General features: G+C 38.3%; 1 protein-coding gene across 1 annotated transcript in view; it reads left to right on the forward strand.

Moving 5' to 3' along the window:
- Positions 1 to 21,224, forward strand: part of MYO1D (myosin ID) — a 376,233-nt gene that overhangs the window by 129,492 nt on the left and 225,517 nt on the right. Inside the window, exons 6-11 of the mRNA XM_031967606.1 lie at positions 863 to 958; positions 1,698 to 1,814; positions 3,725 to 3,928; positions 9,027 to 9,172; positions 9,254 to 9,368; positions 14,987 to 15,157. Of these exons, the coding sequence (XP_031823466.1) occupies positions 863 to 958; positions 1,698 to 1,814; positions 3,725 to 3,928; positions 9,027 to 9,172; positions 9,254 to 9,368; positions 14,987 to 15,157 (849 nt within the window). The remainder of the gene's footprint in view (positions 1 to 862; positions 959 to 1,697; positions 1,815 to 3,724; positions 3,929 to 9,026; positions 9,173 to 9,253; positions 9,369 to 14,986; positions 15,158 to 21,224) is intronic.

The following is a 21,224-nucleotide window of genomic DNA, read 5'->3' on the forward strand; positions in this document are numbered from 1 at the left end:
TAAAGGGGAACTGAAAAAAGCCAGGAGCGGGAGAGTTTGAAGATGCTTGACCCAAAAGAGTGGTAGAGAAGATCTGAAGAGGAACGAAGAGCTGGCTGTCCTCCTCTCTCATGGAGTTTCTGGGAGGAATCAGCCCATCAAAGGGCAGGGATGGGATGGGAGGATGTTTCCAGTAGGTGACATTCAGGATTTGAGTGAGCAGTGGTAGGAACTTTTCAAGTGAAAGCTTCCTGAGGGCACAGATCATGATGTTTTTGTTTTGTTTTTTTCTTTTTGCATCCTCATCACTTAGCTCAGTGCCAGGTCCATAATAAGTGCTTAATATTTAAATATTTGTTGACTGATTGACTGACTGATTCAATTCCTTTTCTCTGAGCAGAGGTAGGAAGTGAGGAAATATTATAGATATAGATAAATGGCAAGATGTCCTGAATGAATGGCTAAATGAGATGACTAAAGCAGCTATATATAGTAGGTTAATCAAGTTTGGATTCACTCACTCACCAGTCAACAGATCAGGCCCAGTAGAGGGTTCCAAAAATGAAAACTAGAATTCCCCTAGGGAAAAGATTACATTCCATAGAAATCTGATCTACAAGGGACTGTGCCATGTAGGGAGAAGGGGATCAGCAGAAGGGCAGATGACTAGGCTGGATGTGAACCATGTTCTGAGGTCAGCTAGAAATGATGTAGGTGAATTTGGACTCAGCCATCAAGACAGAATTGCAAGATTGCCCGTATTACCTAGAATGCGTGAAGTCCAAGAAATAACTGCAAGGAAAAACAGCACCAAACCAGTGACCTGCTTGTCTCCAGCTTCATTTTAGTTTTTGATATTCATTTGCATTTAAATCTTTGCCAGTTGCTTCAAGGGAGTTCTGAGCAGTTGCTGCGTTCTTTACATCTCCAGAAGGGCCTCTCGTCTTATAACTATATCCGTGGAGGAGCTCAGCTAAAGGTGAGATTTTACCGATTGAGATTGTTTTAGAAGAGAAACTAAGTTAAAATATTCTTTGGTCCAGCCTCCAAACTTCATGCTGAAGAATGCATAAACCAGTGGTTCTCAAAGTATGGTTAGAGAATCCTGGGGATCTCTGAAATCCTTTTAGAAGGTCTACAAATTCAAAAATAGTTTTTATTTCCAATATGGTAAATGTCTATAAATCTAATCCAGATAAACAAAAGTGCTTTGGAGAGATCCTCAATAATTTTTAATAGGATAAAGATACTGAAGACAAAAGTTTGAGAACCACTGCCATAAACCATTCAAGAGAGATGCTTGATCAAATAGATGCCTATTTGATTTTTAAAAACCTCCTTGGAAAGAGATCCTATAACTTTTTTCTTAACCTATTATACTGTTTGATCACTAAGTTGATCAGTAGTTTCTTTCTTCACCCATTTGAAATATCTCTTACATTAAGCACATGTGCTTCTGTTTTATAAAAACTATGAAGAACTGCAAGCCTGCAATCAAGTCAACCTGTAGCCTTCTCTTCAAGTTAATTCCTATTCCTTTTCATCTCTATCTGATTTTCTGAGTCTTCTCTCCATTGAGGTAGACATCTACCCCTCCCATCATTTACCTCACAGGGCTAAGACATGGGATGAGCTTTGGATTCAGGTTCATGTCCAGGGTGTTTCGGATCCTTGAATTACAAACCTGCCTGACTTGTGCCTTGGGTTTTTGTTCTTAGTCTTCCATCAATGATGCTGCAGATTTCAAAGGTGTAGCAGAAGCCATGAAAGTGATTGGCTTCAAACCGGAGGAGATTCAAACCGTTTATAAAATTCTGGCTACTATACTCCATTTGGTGAGTAGGACACTTCCCCCAGCATGTTCCCACCATGCAACATGTTGAGAAATCTTAGCTGTACTGGATAGAAATCCAAAGTAATTTGACTTGGAAAAATTGACTTTGTCAGATTTTTGAAGAAATAAAGTGCCTGTTGTCTTCTCCACAGCAGTGTTGTTTCCATTAAAATTTCCACAACAAAATACATTCTGTAACTTTTTTTTTGTAACTTTCCCCGGGCCTAAAGATTAGAAGCCATGATTTTTATAAAGCCTTTTTTAAAATTTGATAATTTCACATGATTTTATACTATGCTAAAATTCACATGCTTTTGTACTATGATAATTCTGGGGAAGATGAAAATAAGAAAGATGTGACTTTTTTCAAACTTGATTAGATTGTAAGTTCTAAGTGGTATGTATTCCCTCATGATTTTGAGCAGTTCTTTTTTTGATAACATAAAATTAGGAGCTTTTTATTCCTTACAATGTTGCTATGCGATGACAATCCACATACTTTCTAAATGCAAAACAGAGTTTTACTTGTAACAAAGCCTTTGAATATAGTCAGTTGCTTCCAGAGTTGGATGTATCTTTCCCTTCCATTCACATTTTTAAGGTAATATGGCCACACCTTCATTATGGCTTTATGTGGCATCCAGAAAACTTTTATACTGTCGTATCTTTAGCTGATTAAAGTGTTCGATTGTGCATAATGTTGCATTGTCAGTGAAAAACCTCATTAGGCATCAGTTCTCTTCTGCCTTTCTCCAAGCATCCTCGCTCCTTCCTATACCCAGTGCCTAAGCTCCATCCCTGCTTTAACTGTTTCCCATCATCACTGGTTAGCTTGGTCTCCATGCCTGATTCATCCTGCCATCTAGTGGTTACACTGAAAATTACAATGTGATGACAAGGAAGAAAATAGGGGAGTTATTGTTCAGTCCTAGTTGGCTCTTTGTAACCCCATGGAGCACGACACACCAGTGCTGTCCATGCGCTTTTCTTGGCAAAGATACTGGAGTGGTTTGCCCTTTCCTTCACCAGTGGATTAGGGCGAACAGAGGTTAAATGACTTGCCTAGGTATATAACTAGTGACTATATTTGAACTCCTAGCAGCTTCCTCTTTCTCTCTCTCTCTGTCTCTCTGTCTCTCTCTCTGAATCTCTCTCTCTGTTTCTCTGTCTCTCTCATTCTCTCTGTCTCTCTCTATCTGTCTCTCTGATTTTCTCTGTCTCTCTCTTTCTCTCTCTCTATATATATACACACACATACATGTACATATATGTGTGTATATAACATATTTTATCACTATGTATGACATATAATATAGTGCCATTATATGTGTACATATATAGTGTCACTAATATAATATATATGACGTGTTTTATATATATATATATATATATATATATATATATATAGTGTCACTATATGTGTGTATATATATGTAGTGACACTATATATAATGAGTCACTGGGTCTGTAATCTGGAAGAACCGAAATCAAATTGGGGGCTAAGTGGACCGGAACATGATATTTTTATATGTAAGAATATCCTATATCTAGATAAGGCAACTAGGTGATACAATGGATAGAGTGCTGGAGTGAGGAAGGCTCATCTTCTTGAGTTAATATGGCCTCAGAGACTTAATAGTTGTGTGACCAAGTCATTTAACCCTGTTTGCCCCAGTACCTCATCTGTAAAATGAGTTGGAAAAGGGAATAGCAAACTATTGCAGTATCTTTGCCAAGAAAATTCCAAATGGGATCAGACATGACTGCAAAGTGACTGAACAAAAATATATAGACCAAAAATAAATAAATAAATAAATGCCATAAACAATCAATTAAGTTTAAAATTTAAAAATTATAGATCAGTTCCCAAAACAATGTCAGTTGTCTCTTGTGCATACTGTTCTCCCACAGGGTAATTTAAAATTTATAATGGATGGTGATGTAACTCTGATTGAAAATGGCAAAGTTGTCTCCATCATCGCCGAATTGCTCTCTACTAAGTCTGATATGGTTGAGAAAGCCCTGCTTTACCGGACTGTGGCAACAGGACGCGATATCATCGACAAGCAGCACACTGAACAGGAAGCCTGCTATGGCCGAGATGCCTTTGCAAAGGTAATTCCAGTTGCCTCCTTTGTGTTAACTTTCGTTAGATCCCATTAGTGAGTTTTTCTCTGGAAGTGATTCAAGCATCCTGGAGATTGTGCTGATACTTCCCCGGCCCCCTTGTGTTGGGAAAATTGCACTACTGTGAAAGGTATTCCAGGTAAGCCCATCATTTCCATGCAACAGCAGATGCCCTTATCGTAAAAGCGCCTTGCCAATAAGATGACAATTTATTTTCCACATTGAGCAATTGAGCGAAGCAATTGCTTTCTCCAGCTCTGTTACATTGTTTCTTATAATAGAAGTATTTGCTATTGCATTGAGACTATAAAAAGGGAGAGGAGAGCTAAGTCCTAAATCAGCAATTACCCTTCGGATCCCATCACTTCTCCCTAGTTTAAATACATCACTCCCTACCAAAAAACAAGCATACCACTAAAAAAAAAAAATCACAATATAGCTCCTAGGAAAGTTCAGGAATTTGGAAGGAAAAAAATGGGTATAATTAAAGGCACATTATCATATTTCTTTCTTTCTCTAATTTAAAGGACTCCATTAAATTTCTTAAATTAAGGTTCACTTTCTATATATTAAGAATGTAAGTGTAATTATTCATTCAGGAAACATTTATATGACCCTGCTATGTACAGAGCACTGTGTTTAATAACAAGGAGCCAAAAGTATAGCTAAATACAGTCCCTGTCATCCTAGAGTCTGGCTGACAACTTATAAAAATATCAAATGCAAATAGCAAGTGATAAATTGTGGTCCAAGGAACTATCAAAGCCACGGACTTATAACAAAAATTCTGCTAGAATTTAAAATATATATATTACCTGTGTTAGAAGAGAATTTTACCTGCACTGCCTAATTTCATTTTTAAAAATTCCTTTATTGACGTTATCCTTGACATTAGCTCCCATAAGTCATGGCTTGCCCAGGATTACCTAAGCTAGATGTCAAAGGATCCTAGATCTTTTGGTTTCAAGGTCAACTCTGTCTCCAGAGACAGCATGGCATGGGGACATATAATGTCTGTGTGTGTGTGTGTGTGTGTGTTTAAAGTATACCTCTTCATATATAATATAAATGTATACATATGCATATGTAATACAGAATTACATTAATATGCACACATAATATAAATGTACCTATATAAATACATGCACATTTCTGTGATGCATATGCATATTAATATGCACATGTACTATAAATATGTATGCATAATAGGAATGTACATATATGTATATGAAATATATCATGTGTTAATATGCATGTAATGTATTACACATGTATGTAATGCATAATATCAATATACATATCAATATACATTTGATTAAATTGCATATAGGTGTATATAATACATAATGCATAGTTATGCACATATAATGTATGTGCAAATATATGTACATGTGACAAATGCATATTAATATGTACATATGATCTAGACATACATGTAGGTGTGTTGTAATGTATAATTCATATTAATATGCACATATAATATAAATAATATGACCTATGCTTAATAAGGAATGAAGGACAAAAATAGTGACCCTCCTCCTCCTTCACTCCTCCTCTCTTCTTACACAGCTGCCATTTTAGTTCAGGTCCTCTTCATCTCTCACCTTGAATATTGCAGCAGCCTCCTCATTGGCTTCCCTACCTCCAGTCTCTCCCCAGCCTTACAGACTGCAGCCAAAGTAATTTCCCTTAATTACAGGTCTGACAGTGCAGTTCTCCTCCTCAATCACCATTCCAAAGGCTTCCTCTTCTTCATAGGCTCTAATATAAACTCTGCTACTTAACTTGTAAAGCCTTCCACAGCCTTATGTCATCCCATCTTTTCCAGCTTCATTGGATGATACCACACGAATTCTATAATTCAGCCAAACTGGTCTTCTCTTTGACCCTCACAAATGACATTCCCCCATCCCACATGTCTGTCTGGCTGTCCCATGTACCTGTGATGTAGGCCCTCCAAACTTACCTACAGCCCATAGAGTCCCTCTCTTCCTTCAGGGGAGTCAAGAACCATCTTCTGCATGCAGACCTTTTCTAATCCCTCCAACTGCTGTGGACTTCCCTCTGAAAAGCCTTTGTATTTAACTATTTTGTATACATTTGTATTTATTGCCTTTATCCATCTTGTTTTCTCCACTAGAATGTCTTCTCTACTTTTCTGAGTCTTTGGGTGCTCAGAGCTTAGCACAGTGCTTGAGCTCGTAGTAGGTGCTTAATAAATACTTGGTGACTAATAAATTGTTTCATTAAAATGGAGATTCTGTCATGAAGTTGTAGATAGTGGGTTAGTCTCAGAATCAGTGTTCAAGTCCTTTATTTGATACTGAATTTGCTGAATTTGAGCTGAGGGAACATCAGGATCCATCTAGTATAAGCCAGTTTGAACAAGCAGATACCATAACATACCTGATGACAGGTCACCTAATGTGTACTTGAAAGCCTCCAATGAAAGAAAATTCATTTCATTTTTAAATAGTTCCCATTGGTAAGAAGTTTTTTTTTTCTCCTGACATCAAACCTAATTTAGATTATAAAACTCCTATCTATTTACGAATCAAATCCTGTTTCTGTGTGCTAGCCCTTCAAATATTGGACCACATTTCAAAGTGGTCCATTTCAAATGCATATTTTCTTCTTCACATTAAATGTCTCTACCTCCATCAAATAATCCTCATTTGAAATTAACTCAAGACCTGACACCATCTTAGTTGTTCTTGTCTGGATAGCCCTTCTCAAACTTTGATGCCCTGAACTGAACACAGCACTTCAAATGTGGTCTCCCAAGGAGCAAGTACAGAAAGACTATTATGTTCTTTTAGAAGCTAAAACTCTCTAAATAGAGCCCAAGATCAAATTAGCTTTAAAGATTGGTTGCCCCATTACACTGCTAACTGGTTTTGAGCTTGTAGTTCATTAAAACTCCAGAAAGTGCCTCCCCTGCTTGTGAAGGTGATTGTTTGAATCCAAGTATGTGTGACTTTACATTTATCCCTCTTGAATTTCATCTTAATAGATTCAACTTAATGCTATGTTGCTGAATTAAGTGGCTGATGACAAGCTCTATCTTCCCCCAAATTTATTACATAGGTATTTCTGATATTTGGTGGCATGTAACCCATGGCTAAAATATAAGTATGGATGGATACATATCCCTTTTTTAAAAAATAAGGAATATTCATCTAGACTCATATTTCAGCAATGGATTATATCCCACCAAACCTTAGAAATACCTCTGCGATCAATTCTTCTTCCTGCATTAGGACTTCCACTTCTTCTTGGTTGGCCTCTAAACTTGAACCATTTGTGTCAGAATCTTTTCCTCCAAGGTATTAACCATCCCTTCCCATATATCATCTGGAAATTTAAGCATCATATTGACTTTACCATTATCCAAATTACTAATAAATATGTTAAACAGCCCAAGACCCAGCAGAGATCCCTGAGGCATTCCACTGGAGACTTCCTGCCAAGTTAACATTGAACTATTGATGACTATTCTTTAATTTGACCAGTCATCCAGTTCCAAATCTAGCTAGTTAATTGTGTTATCATCTAGTTCTTTGCCCAAGAGAATTACATGGTATACTTTATCAAATGTGTTACTAACAACCTAAGTAAACTCTGTTTTTTTTTTGCCTGATCTATTAGTATACTACCCTCCCTAAAAGGAAGTAAGATTAGTCTGATGTGACCTGTTCTTGGTGAAGACATGCTCATTTTTTGTAATCCTAACAGCTTTTTCTAGATGTTCATGATCCATCTCTTTTATGGTCTATTCTAGAAATCTCCTAGAAATCAAAGCCAAGTTCAGTAGTCTATAGTTTTCAAAATGCTGCTCTTCCTTTTTTTTTTTTTTTTTTCAAAATTTGGTACATATACTCTTCCTTAGTTTTGCGGTCTCTTTTCTGCTTTCCTTACTGAGTTGGACTTTAAGCCCTTTTAAGAACTGTTGGTGAGTGCTTATCTGTCACTCCTAAACACCTTGTTAAGACCTTAGCAACTTATGACCCATTAGTAATTTAGCTTCTACATCTAACTGCTTAGTTCCAACAAATCCAAAGTCATATATCTACCTCCCTCAATTTGCCCAATCCAAGAAAAGAGACAAAGACAGGCATATTGAAAAGACCTTTCTGTATGTCTGTAGGCAGGTCACTTCACCCCTGGGAAATTCTCTAAGCCTAAAAATAGTAAAGCAGTTAATGGCCCAAATTGGTGGAGGGAATTTTCTTATCAGGGAGTTCATGAGATCTAGAATTAGTGGCCATCAAATCCAATACCTCATTTCATAAATAAAGAAACTAAGGTTCAGAAAGATTAACTAATCTACCAAGAGCTACATGGTAAGCATGTGTCAGAAATAAGACTTAACTCCTAAAATGCACATGTGCAGTTCGTGTGTGTGTGTGTGTGTGTGTGTGTGTGTGTGTGTTAAGGTAGTGCGGTAGAGAGAGAACTGGCCCTGGAGTTAGGAGGACCTGAGTTCAAATCTGCCCTTAGTCAGTTGTGTGACCCTGGGCAAGTCACTTAACATTGTTTGCCTCAGTTTCTTCATCTGTAAAATGAGGTGGAAAAGGAAATGGCAAAGCATTCCAGTATTTCCACAAAAAAAAAAAAAAAAAAAAAAAACTCCAAAACTCCCAACTGAAATGATTGAAATGTGATTAAGCATTCATTATATGACTACTAAATATTAGGCAATATGCTAAATACTATGGCTACAAAGAGACAAAAATGTTTCCTGCCTTAAAGGAAATTCTAATGAAAGAGACAACATGACAAGCCATTCTATGATACAAATGTATCCAGTCCTCTCAGAGGGAAGGGACTCCAAGCATGAGGGACATAGAGGGTCTCGTGTCACCTCAAATAGACAGCAGGAAGGCACAGGGATGTGGAGGGAAGAAAACTATAAGAAAATTAGGAGCCAAGTTGTAAAGAGCTTTAAAAACTATGTACATTCATTTACGCTCAGAAGCACACTGAGTTACATGGGATTATGGCTAAGGTTTAATTTTGCATTTATGATGCAAAAAGGCAACAGTCCGGAACCAGATGCAAACAGATCGTTTTCCTTTCCTGCCAGGCAATATACGAGCGTCTTTTCTGCTGGATTGTCACCCGCCTCAATGATGTGATTGAGGTGAAGAACTATGACACCATCATTCACGGGAAAAACACCGTCATCGGGGTCTTGGATATCTATGGTTTTGAGATCTTTGACAACAACAGGTGAATTGGGGGGAGGAGACATTAGATTGTGAGTCGGGTGTTTGGTGCCGTGGAAGGTAACTTGTGGTCTCCCTCTTGCAGTTTTGAGCAGTTCTGCATCAATTACTGTAACGAGAAGCTGCAGCAGCTCTTCATTCAGCTGGTTCTGAAGCAAGAGCAGGAAGAATACCAGCGAGAAGGGATTCCTTGGAAGCACGTGAGTGAGCGGCACAGAAACTGCTCCTTGTTGATCTGTGGCCATCTGGTCATCCCCATCCAAGAAACAGACAGACCCTGTCAAAGATAAGGGCCAAAATACACCTGCAATGGAGGGATCCAGCTAGGGAGGCTGTCCTTGCTTTCCCCTGATTGATAAGGGTTCTGTGCCCCATTTGGAGACTTAATTATATAAATTATTACATAATCTAAAACTACAACCATGCCCTTGAAGACATAGATTTGCTCTTTGATTGTCCCCTCTACCTACAGTATCTAAACATACTTCATCATCAAATTAATTAGAATGGAATTTTATTCTGTCAATATCATTAAATAAATATTCTACATACATATATACATGGTGTCCCAAAAGTCTTGATGCAGTTTTACTTAAGTTGGGGTTCAGAAATCCTGAGATGTAATGAGTTGTCTATTCCAAGTTTGGCATCCATATAGAAGGCAAATATTTAAAACAATAAATCAAGCCCAGATTTGTAGATTTGCTGTATTTCCAGGGTATAATGTTGTCCCTGAGCACTTAATAATCAGCTCTGGTAAGCATGTTCCAGCTGGCTCTACCACACCTCAGAATGGAAGGTCTGGGAGATGTCTCCCTGTCACTGGGGGAATCTCTTCAAATTAAGATTGGAGGATCCCTTTGGGGGAACATGTCAGGATTCCTAAGCAGCATTAAGATCTAGTTGAGCTGTGCTTGAATCTTGACTCTGCATTTCCAAGTAGTACGCCTAGCCAGTCACTTTCCCTTTGTAATGGCCTCTCTTGGTCTCCTTCCTCATCTCCAGAGGGCTTAGTTGTCCTGCACCCCTTTGCTTAGACTTAAGGAGAAAAGCAGGGGGAGAAATAAGTTATCTGAGGAAGGAAGAACTGATCTGGGTTAGAAATGAAGCTTAAGCTTAAAATTGCACCAAGACTTTTGGGATCTCTCTGTCTCTCTGTCTTTCTTTTTCTCTCTGTCTGTCTCTCTCTCTTTCTTTCTCTCTCTCTCTCTCTCTCTTTGTCTCTCTCTCTCTCTCTCTCTCTCTTACACACACACACACACACACACACACGCGTATGCATAGGTATGTATGGTGTCATTGTATATGTATAAACTGCACTCAGAATTTTGAGAGACCCTCTGTATCTGGTATAACAATGAAGATAATGATGACAATTTTATAGCCTTTTAAAGTTTGCAAAGTATCTTACAAAGATTTTATCTCATTTTATTTTCACTACAACCTTGGGAGGTAGGTGCTATTATTATCTCAATTTTATGGATTAAACAGGCAGTTAGCACTTAGGTGACTGGCTCAGGGTCTATAGCTAATAAGTGTCTTAGGCTATATTTAAACTTAGGTCTCCCTTATTGTTGAGTCCAGCATCATAGTCTTGTATATATTTAAGATGGACTATCCATATCTTGTCCAGATTGGAAGATCAGGAGTCATTCCTACGCCTGACCTCTCTCTGATTGTCTTAGGACCTGCTGCAGTTCTAATATGAGTTAGTCTTTAAGCAAACTAATCCCTCTACAGCCCAACCCTTCCCCAGTAGCTCACCATATCAACACCACTCAAGTTTTGTTGTTGAGTCATTGCAGCTCAAAACGCCTGAGCTCAAGAGATGTCAGCCTTAGCTTTTCCCGGAGGCAGAGTTAACAGGCATGTACCACCATGTCCAGCTTGTCAATATATTCTTTAGTTTTTATTGATTTGTTTTTAATTCCCAGGATAATATTTAAGCAAAGCCCTTTGTAGTAGTTCGATATGAAGAATTTTGAAATTATTTTTATGGTGATGAATTAAATCCCCAACTAAGTATTTAATAAATGCTGTTGATTAACAACCTAGTGTTCTCTACAAATGATTGACTTTATGTCCAATATGAACCATTCAGAGTACCGCTTTTGTCTTTCATTGTACAAAAAGACAGTGTAGCATAGTGGGAAGAGCTCTGACCTTAGCATTGTTACCTTGAATTTCAACCCATCCTGACACTAGCTATGTGCCCAAAGGCAAATCAAATAACTTCTCTTTCAGTTTCTTCATCCATAATGTTAGTAACAGGAGTGATATCTACCTCAGAATACTGTTTTAAGGATCACGTATATAGAGTATCCTTTGGGAACTATCATCACAACTCCACTCTCAGGTTGGATTCTCAAGGTATCAGCTACTTACCCCAGATTCAAGGTACTTTGTAGGTCTACAATTCTGAAACTATAGTTTACAAGCCACCATTAGTGCATTTACCTTTAGTAGTGAGCCACAGGACACAATTAACTCAAGGCAAAAGCATTCACTGAAATGGTGTAGAATGAACCAAAGTCGCAAGATCTCGCCCGTGAGCCCGGGACACATTTGGGACAGGAAACCCATTTGGCCAAGCAGCCTATAGCTTTGACATGGTATGACTCTGATTTGAATTCTTATGCCGTCTTCACTTGGGGGGAACCCTGGATACAACATCTCTGCTGGTCCTGCCATTGAATTCCTGGATATCCTTTTTTCTAAATCTCACCAACACTTTCAGCCTTTTCTCTCCTGAATAAGGTCTCTTTTACTGAGCCATCTGCTATGCTACAAGGTACCATTTACAATGAGAGAAGAGAGTAGTAGAGAGAGAAACCCCCCTTCTTCAACCCCACTGCACTCTGAAACAGCACAAGACGAAAGACAAATTATTATCCCCTCAAGAGCTGGACTCTTCCTTTCTTGACTTCCCTCTCCTTTCTCAGTTTGTCTTTGCTTTTTAAATGCCATCAGGATCATGGCTGATCCATCCTCCTGCCTGCCGTTGGTGAATGGCCCTTTAATTCTGTCCAATAGACCCAAGAATTCCTGTTTATAGTAGTCATCAAAGTCAAGAGGAGAGCACACTTTGTCATGTATGAAGAGGCTACTCAGGGGGAGTGGGAGCCACTCAAGGTGTCACAAGCCATTATGCACCTACTCCAGAATGGCACCAATAAAGCTCACACTTCATTGTCTCTATCCTTCCTTCTTTCATCTGTGATTTCTCAAGTAGGTTAGAGGGCTCAACTGCTCAGGAGTTCTGCTTCCCCCTGCCTTGCTGCATATGTAAAGTGCTACATCAACTACAAAGTCCTTGATGATCATAGCTTTATCATTGGAAGTCATCTTCTCCAACTTCCTCAATTTACAGGTGAAAAAGTACAGGCCCTGAGAGAGGTGAAATGAGCTGTCCTAAGTGCACAGCCAGTGATTGGAAGACAGGAGCTGGCCCAGAAACCCCAGGCTGTCTCCCTGCCCTGTCCCACATTCTCCCCATCCCCCAAGGGAATCACCTAGTTCTTTGTCACTTGGGCCAAAGCTGCCATTTAAATAAGTCTCTTTTTTCACTTCTTCACTCTATGGGCTTCCTTGCATAATCTAGTCTAATTCACTGGAGTTACTTTCTAGTTAGTTAAGAGAAAAATTTAAGATGCAGATTTTTGCAGGAGACATAATTTATGGGGCACTTGATTAAAACTTGGGCTGATTATGTATCTACCCATGAAAATGATCCATTGTCACTTTAAGTAGGACAAATAGGACTAACTTTCTTTTGTAAACTGAAATCTATTTTTTGGTTTTAGACTTAATATTAAATTTATAAAACCCAAAGCATGCACCCTTACAGCATGCTTATGAGTACCCAGGCCTTTATTAAGATAGAGGTAGCAAATGTCAAGTTAAGTGCTAAGTAAAAAAAATAATAATAAAAATCTGATATTTGTATAGTGCTTTAAGTTTTTGAAAATTCCATGATAGCAATTATTCCGTTGGATTCACAAAAATCTCATGACAAAAAGCAAGTACTAATTACTACTGTTATTCCTCTTCCCACTCCTCTGAAGAAAAAAAGATGATGATGATGATGATGATGATGATGATGACAGGAAGAACAACAACATGATGATGATGATATAGAACAACAACAACAACAAAGGATGATAAGAATGAAGAACTGAATGAAGAACAGGAAGAACGTGATGATGAAGAAGAACAGGAAAAAGAGGAAAAAGAAGAGGAAAAGGAAGACCTGACATTTATATAACCCTTTAAATGATTTCTATAGCTTTTATAAATGCCAGCTATTCTTATCATCACAAAGCACTTTACAAATATTTTTAAAATTTTTTACATGTTTAAAAAAATATATATTTTACATATTTTATTATGTCTCTAGAAGCAGCAGAGATACAATGGATAGAATACCTGGACCAGAGTTCAGAAGTCCTAGTTCAATCTAGCTCCAGATTACACTAGCTATGTGGCCTTGGAAAAGTTGCTTAACTCCTGTTTCCCTCAATTTCTCTAACTGTTATTATGGGGAAAATAATACTTTGCACCTCCCAAACTTGTTGTGAAGAGCAAATGATAATATCCATAAAACATAGTGTCTGACATATGCACTATATAAGTGTTAGCTATTATTATCATTGTTAACCATGGACAACTTTCACAATAGTCCTTGAAAGTAGATGCTACTATTATTCTCATTTTCTTGTTGAGGAAATTGAGACAGATGGCAGGTGACATACCTGGAATCAAACACCTAATCAGTGTCCTGAGGTCAGGTCTTCCTGATCTTGTGTACTATGGGAGTTCCCAGAGGCTTAACCATCATTTCCATCTTCATTTGTGTGAAAGAGGGGTCCGAGTGTTTTATTCCAAGGACAGTGGACTAGAAGCCAAGTCTTATGACATCAAGCCAGGGCTCTTCTCACTGTACAAAATCTTTTAGATACGTCAGAGAGACAGTTATAGATCTAACAATTTTAAAGACCTTCAACTGTCTTAATGAGCCCCCTCTGAATAGATAAGAAACAAGTCATGGTTGCAGAGAAGGTCACCATATGAATCCATCTTTTGGGGTCTAAACTTATTTGGAGAAGTCTAGTTCTGCATTTATATACAAACACACACACAGATAAACACGTATCGTGGGATCCTAGATTTGGAACTAGGAGGAATCTTAGTAAACATCTTATGGTATATAAAAGTCCCTAATCCTGGAGAAATTCAAGGACTTTCCTAGGGTCACTCGGGTCATCAGGATTCGAATCCAAGTTGTCTGTCTCCAAATACAGCAGTAGGCAGCTAACAGTAGAAGGGTGACTAGTAGTCAGGAAGACAGGTATGTGACACATCACCTGCCTCAATGTCCTCAGCTGTAAAACGTGGAAAATAATAGCCCCTCCCTCCCAGGATCAAATGAGACTATCTATAAAGCACTTAGCAATGTCTGGCACATAGTAGGTGCTTAATAAATGTTTATTCCCTTTGCTCTAATCTCATTTTTTTTTTTTTTACTGTACCTTAACACCTGCATAATTTTTAGCAATATATTTTTTAGCCTGTTCATTTGGGCACCAGATTTTGGTAATGAGGTGATGATTCTGTTGTTGTCCTATTCAAATAAACACAAATTCTTGTAAATTAATTCCCAGGTGCTTTGACCACCTCTCCAATCGCTTTTTCTTTTGCTTCACCATTTGTTTGCTTGTGTGTGCTTTCTTGGCTCCTCAGCTTCCTCTTTTCTCTCCCTTTCTCATTCTTCCAAGCCAGGAAAGATCCATAAACCTCTCTACTCTTTTGTATTCTACAGATTGATTATTTTAACAACCAAATCATCGTTGATCTGGTGGAACAGCAGCACAAAGGGATCATTGCTGTACTAGACGATGCCTGTGTAAATGTGGGCAAAGTGACCGATGAAATATTCCTGGAAGCCCTAAACACAAAACTGAACAAGCATGCACATTTCTCCAGCCGCAAGGTAACATGTTTCATGAGATTCTCCTTTCTTTTCATCTACAACACTTGACTCGGCCACTGACTTTGTTAAATGGCTTAATATACTTCACAAGGAAGGTGTCTATAAACATTTACTGTATGATTTGATCCTATACAGAAATTCTTTCTGGGTTTATTTGTTACTGGACTAATAATCAGAAAAGCCAGGAGAGGGAGCTCTTGCCTACTCGGTGTCTCAGAATCCGGGAATGTGAACTGGGTTCTTTAGAAATTATGATGTAATTTATAACCAATAGGTGCCGACTTCTTGCTCATGTGACAAGGGTTTTTGTTTTTTTTTTTTCTTCACTCCTGTATCCCATGGCAGTGATGGTGAAAATAGCATCTGTCCTTGATGTATTACTGGGATGTGAGGTTTGGTCCCAACTGCCACAAAATGGGTTGGATTTTCAAAGCTGTTAATCCTTTCTTTCTGGAAAACAGAGCTGCTGCCTACAAAGAGAAAAAGACTTTTTCTTCCCTGAGTACAGAGAAGAGAAGCATCCTCTGTGTACATTTTCTGCACATTTACACTTTGTTATGTGGGCAGATTGCTCTTCTATAATTTGTGGTATTGTGAAATCCAGCTCAAGCCCCATTCTGTTGTATTTCTTTTTTTTTTTTGGCAACACAATCCAGGTTAAGTGACTTGTCCATGGGCAAACAACTAGTAATTAGTTGCCAAGTATCTGAGGCCAGATTTGCATCCTCCTACCTTCAGGGCTGGTTCTCTAGCCACTTTGCCACCATACTGCTCCTTCTTGTGTTTTTCATGTGATGCTGAGGAATGTTGGAAGCATTCAAGAAAAGCTCTCTTCTGTGATAAGTAACACAGCGAGTAATACTGAATTGGAGCAGCATCTTTCTTCTAAAAACCATTCCTTTTCTTGCCTTCCTTATTTTTGTTGCTGACTCTGCTATTATATGATGCAAAATACCTCAGAATCATCCTTGATTCTTCTCACTCCCTTGAGGTCCCTGAATCTCTTCCTGAGTGACAACCTCAGAATCAGGAAAACTGGGGTTCAAGTCAGGTACTGAATGGTTGACCCTGGATAAATTTTGCCTAAATCAGATTATAATTGGGTAATATTTAACAAAATAAATAAACATCCAATAAAACAGGTAATGCTAACGTGTGATTTTCTAAGTCAAAATGTGCTTTTATGTATGTTTTATTGACCCTGACTCTGAGTTTGATACCACTGCCCCAGACAACTCTTCTAAGACTATAAATGGTAGATCTGCATTGGTAGAAAGCAGTTTTCTTCCTTTTGAGTTACCTATACTAAGAAAATCCCCAAACTGAACTTTTCTTCCTCCTTCCTAAATCTAATAATCATATATAATACATAAGTGAGTGGGGAGACTGCAAGTTAGGAAATCACTTGGGAGACTAGAGCAGTAATCCTGGTGACAGAAATTAATGGCCTGAATAATGGCTATAAAAATGGCAAAGAGAAAATAGATGTGAGTGATATCTGAAAGACAGAGTTGATAGAATATGGTAACTAAATGAATATGGGGAGGAAGGGAGAGAGTGAGATTAAAAATGACTGAGGTTACAAGGATAAATGACTGGAAAGATTTGGATGCTATTAGCTAGGGGCACCTAGCTAGCTGAATAGATAGAGCACTGGACCTGGAGTTAGAAAGACCCGAATTCAAATTGGCCTCATAAGTTGTGTGATCCTGAATAAATCATTTAACTTCTATTTGCCTCAGTTTCCTCATCTCCAAAATGCTAATAATAGCACCTACCTCCCAGGATTATTGTCAGGATCAACTAGATAAATTTTAGATTTAGGGAACCAAAATGAGATTAGGGTTTCTGGTGGTCAGGGAGTTAAATGATAAGGTCTATGGCAGGTTTGGGGTTCAGGCAACCAAATGGAGAGGTTTGGTTCCCCTGCACTCCCTTGGGATTCAGCACAAGGGTAGGGAGTGCTATATGAATACTAGCTATTATCACTAGCCTTCCCCCCCCCCAAAAAAAAAAAAGATTAGGAAGAGAAGCAGGTTTCCTGGGAAAAAAGACCTGGATTTCGTACATCCAGGTAGAAATAACATTTAGCCCTGTTGGATATGTTGAGTTCAGAATGATGAGGGGCAACTTCTAGGGGAAATGTCACAATAATCCTGAGGCCCCTGACTTTAGGAGTGCTATTATTCTAACAATCTATCAATAATCCTAAAGTCTCCTCGTTTTAGAACAGTACTACAAACATTGCTGAATCCCAGATAGATAATCTGGTGGTCAGTAATAGCAAAGTTCCTGAGACTACAGTGAATAGACCACCCCTCAAACCTACCTATAAGCTATAAACCTAGCAAATAAGATACACAAAGCTCCTGGTCTCTCTAACTTTTTCCTATAAATTTATCTCCTTATTCTGATGCTTTGCTAACTTCTTTTGGAACTTAGCCCACTTCAATTGGCGTTACAATTATCATAAACTTTGCCCCTTAATTCAGAAATGGGTTGGAGCATACAAATTCTTTTGTGACACTGGTCTGCACCCCAACCTCTTTGGAGTCTCCTTTTGAACCTCAGTAAGAATTCAGGAGAGTTCAGGGCAGAAGATAAAGGTTTCATGATCCTCCTCAGAAATTAGATGGGTATAGTGGGGACAGGTAATATTAAAGGAGAGAATAAGAGAACAAAGAAAAGGGGGCCAAAGTTAGAATCATGGGGAATGCTTGTATTAAGCAGGTAGGAGGAATAAGGGACCTCAGGAGACCAGATAATCAGGAAAGGACAATATCATGAAAGACAAGGGAAAGGAGAATATCTGCAAGAAGAGAGCAACCCACAAGAGTGAACTGTGGCCCTAACTATTGGTTAGTTCTTTCCCCCTCCATTTATTATGTATAGATCGTTAACATGTCTTGCCCCACTCCTCAGCTGATTGGGTGATGGTTTTTTTGTTATGTCTTTGTATCCCAAGCACCTTGAACAGTGCCCTGCACTTTTTGGGTTGTTATTTCAGATCTATGATTTCATTGGTATAAGAAACTCTGAAAGAGAAAACTCTTCTAATCAGATCAGCTGCTATTCTTCAGCCAGCTCAGAGAGCTGCCTGGGGCACTGAGAGGTTAAGTGATTTACCCATAGTAGATGCTTAATAAATGCTTGTTGAATTGCATTGGATTGGATTGGAAATTCTGCAGAGAGGTCAAGAAGGACAATGGCTTAGAAAAATTGGATTTGAAAATCAGTGATCATTAGTGACTTTTTGCAAGAGCAATTCCAGATGAGGGGTGAGAGAGATAAACTAGGAAGCAGTATAGATTGCCCTTTCTTCAATCAATAAAGAAGCATATATTAAGCACATACTGTATGCTAGGCACTATGCTAAGTGCTGGGGGATATAAAGAAAAAATAAAAGTAGTCCTTATCCTCTTTATATTTCAATAGGGGAAACAATGTATAGCCAAATGGTTCCATATAGGTTAAATACAGAGGGAAGCTTAGTAGTAAAGGCAGGTAGGGAAAGACATGGAGAAAGCAGTGCTTAAATTGAGCCTTGAAGAAATTCAAGGATTTTTAGAGAGGAAGAAATAAAGAAGGCTGGAGAGACAGCCAAAGACAAGATATAGGGATGAGAAATACAGCATATGGGAAACACATTGACTAGTACAGAATGCAAAGAAGGCAATTATGTGTAAGAAGACTGGAAAGAGCAAAAGGACCCAAATCATTAACAAGTTTAAATGCCAAAAAGAGAACTTAGTAATTGATCCTGGAAATAATAGGGAGGCAGCTAACTAGTATGTGGCTAGAGATCTGAGCCAAGGGTTAAAAAGACCTGAGATCAAGTCCAATCTCAGATACCGGCTTTATGATCTTGGGCAAATCACTTAACCATTGCTTGCTTCAGTGTCCTCATTTGTGAAATGAGGATCAAAATAATAACTAATTCTCAAGGTTGTTGTGGTCAAATAAAAAATATCTGTAAAACATATTTAAATGATTAAAAAACATAAAAAAAGATTTAAAAAATCTTAAAGCACTATATAAATGTGAGCTGTTGTTGTTATTGTTTTTATTATTAGGGAGCCATTGCAGTTGCTGAAGAGGGACAGAGTAGAGAGAATATTATATGGTCAGAGCCATGGGAATCAAGCAACAATTTATTAAACACTTCCTATGTGACACACATTGTACAAGATGCTGAGAATATAAATATTACTGCCTAGAAGTCTGGTAATGGAGGGAGCAGATTGAGTTATCATTTGCAATGAAAAAGAGACAAGAGATGGGACATTATGAAATTAAGGGAACATTTAGAGTTTGAGCTTTTAGGATAATTTAAGAAAAAAAAGAGAAATAGTTAGCTAAAGAGATACACTGAAAATAAGTTGCTTGATGGCACTAGATTCCTGAAGAACTGGGAGAGTGTGAGGCAGAGGGTCCATGGCCCTTGGTTAGGAGAGTCACTCTTTCTCTGAGATAGACAAAAGAGGATGGGTAAAAATAGATCCTTTTTTGAGATGTAGAAAAGAGGAATTTTGGGAAGCAAATGATCTCAATCTTAGTAAAATAAAACAGGAGTTGAAGTTGATGAGGTTCGACACAGGGCAGAGAGTTGTGAGAACCCCTTCTGGTCAGCGCAGGTCCTTCTTAAATGAATTTACAGACTCGAAAAGTTAAACTGGCAAAAGAGGTTTAAAGTTGGAACTGAGAAGCCAGCCTTTGCTAAGAAGACTGACCTCCTCAGAGGTAAGGTAAAGTTGCTAGCAGAGAAATCCCAACAGAGAGGTAAAAAGGGGTGTGGTTCTGTTAGGGAAATAGGTGAGAGAGATAAAGAGGGATTAGCACTGAAAAGAGAATGCCTTCTTAGCCAGCAGAGGGTCCTAGCAGCTGAGCAAGGCACTTTAGGCCTTCTGCAAGGAAGTGCCCCAAGTAGCCCCTTTTTATAATGTGAAACTTTAGCTAGGGGCTGGGTGCAGTTCGAGTTGAAATCAGACAGAAATCTTCATGAATTGAATAGAAATTTCAGTTGAATGAGCTTACTGTCCCCAGGCCTAGATTTCCAGTAGAATGGGACAGCTTACTGGGAGTGTTCGAGCCAATTTTCAGCTCCATAGAGGTGGATAGAAATCTAGATCTCCAGCTAAGTAGGAGTGGTCCTGGACTCAACTATCCCACCAAGATAACAGAATGAAACCACTTATCTTGATTCCCTGAGACTGGTCTCTCAGGGGAGAGCTTCTCCAAGGGTTCAAGGAGTTTTTCAAGAGTTCCCCCCAAGGTCAAAGAGACAGTTTCAGGGTTCCCTACATCAAAGTTACCTAGGAGTAAAAGTTAGGGTTAAGCCTTTAGCTTAAATTTTAGAGCAAGCAGTTAACTTTGGTTGATGAAATAGGGAATAATGAAATTAATAAAAGGCTTGCTGGAGAGCAGTGAAAAGCCCAATCAGTCAATAAGTATTTATTGAGTATCTACTATGTTCTAGTCACTATGCTAAGCATTGGAAATATAAAAAAAAGGCAAAGAACAATCCCGGCATTCATTCAGTCTAATGGGAGAGACAACATGCAAACAACTATGTAGGGACACGATATAGACAGGTTAATCAGAAATAATCAGCAGAGGGAAGGAAATGTAGATGGTCAACAAAATTTTATGATTAACAAACACCTTCAATTCTTCCCTTTTCTAGCAAACTGGAGACAGAGCAAATTGGAAAAGGAAAATTGAGGAGTTTGGGAATTATGACTATATGGAAATGGCATCAGGTCAAATAGCTAAAAGATCTGGAATATACAAACATGGCATTTTTGTTACTACCTTATTAAATTATTTTAACAAATCATACATGATGGAAGTTTATATTTCGTATAGAAATTTCTTGTTCAGCTTTGTGTGTTGGAATATTTGTTTGTTGATGATTTGTAATTTCATGGTTTAAAAAATAATTATAGGATGATAGAACATTATAAGAATGACTAAACATGGAGGTCTAGGGTGAATAGAAGAGTAAGAAGGCAAAAAGGAGTTTTCAAAGTGCTGTTTTCTGGGATTGGGGCCCCCAAAAAGATAATTT

The sequence above is a fragment of the Sarcophilus harrisii genome, chromosome 4 (assembly GCF_902635505.1).
Source record: "Sarcophilus harrisii chromosome 4, mSarHar1.11, whole genome shotgun sequence".
NCBI classification, from domain to species: domain Eukaryota; kingdom Metazoa; phylum Chordata; class Mammalia; order Dasyuromorphia; family Dasyuridae; genus Sarcophilus; species Sarcophilus harrisii.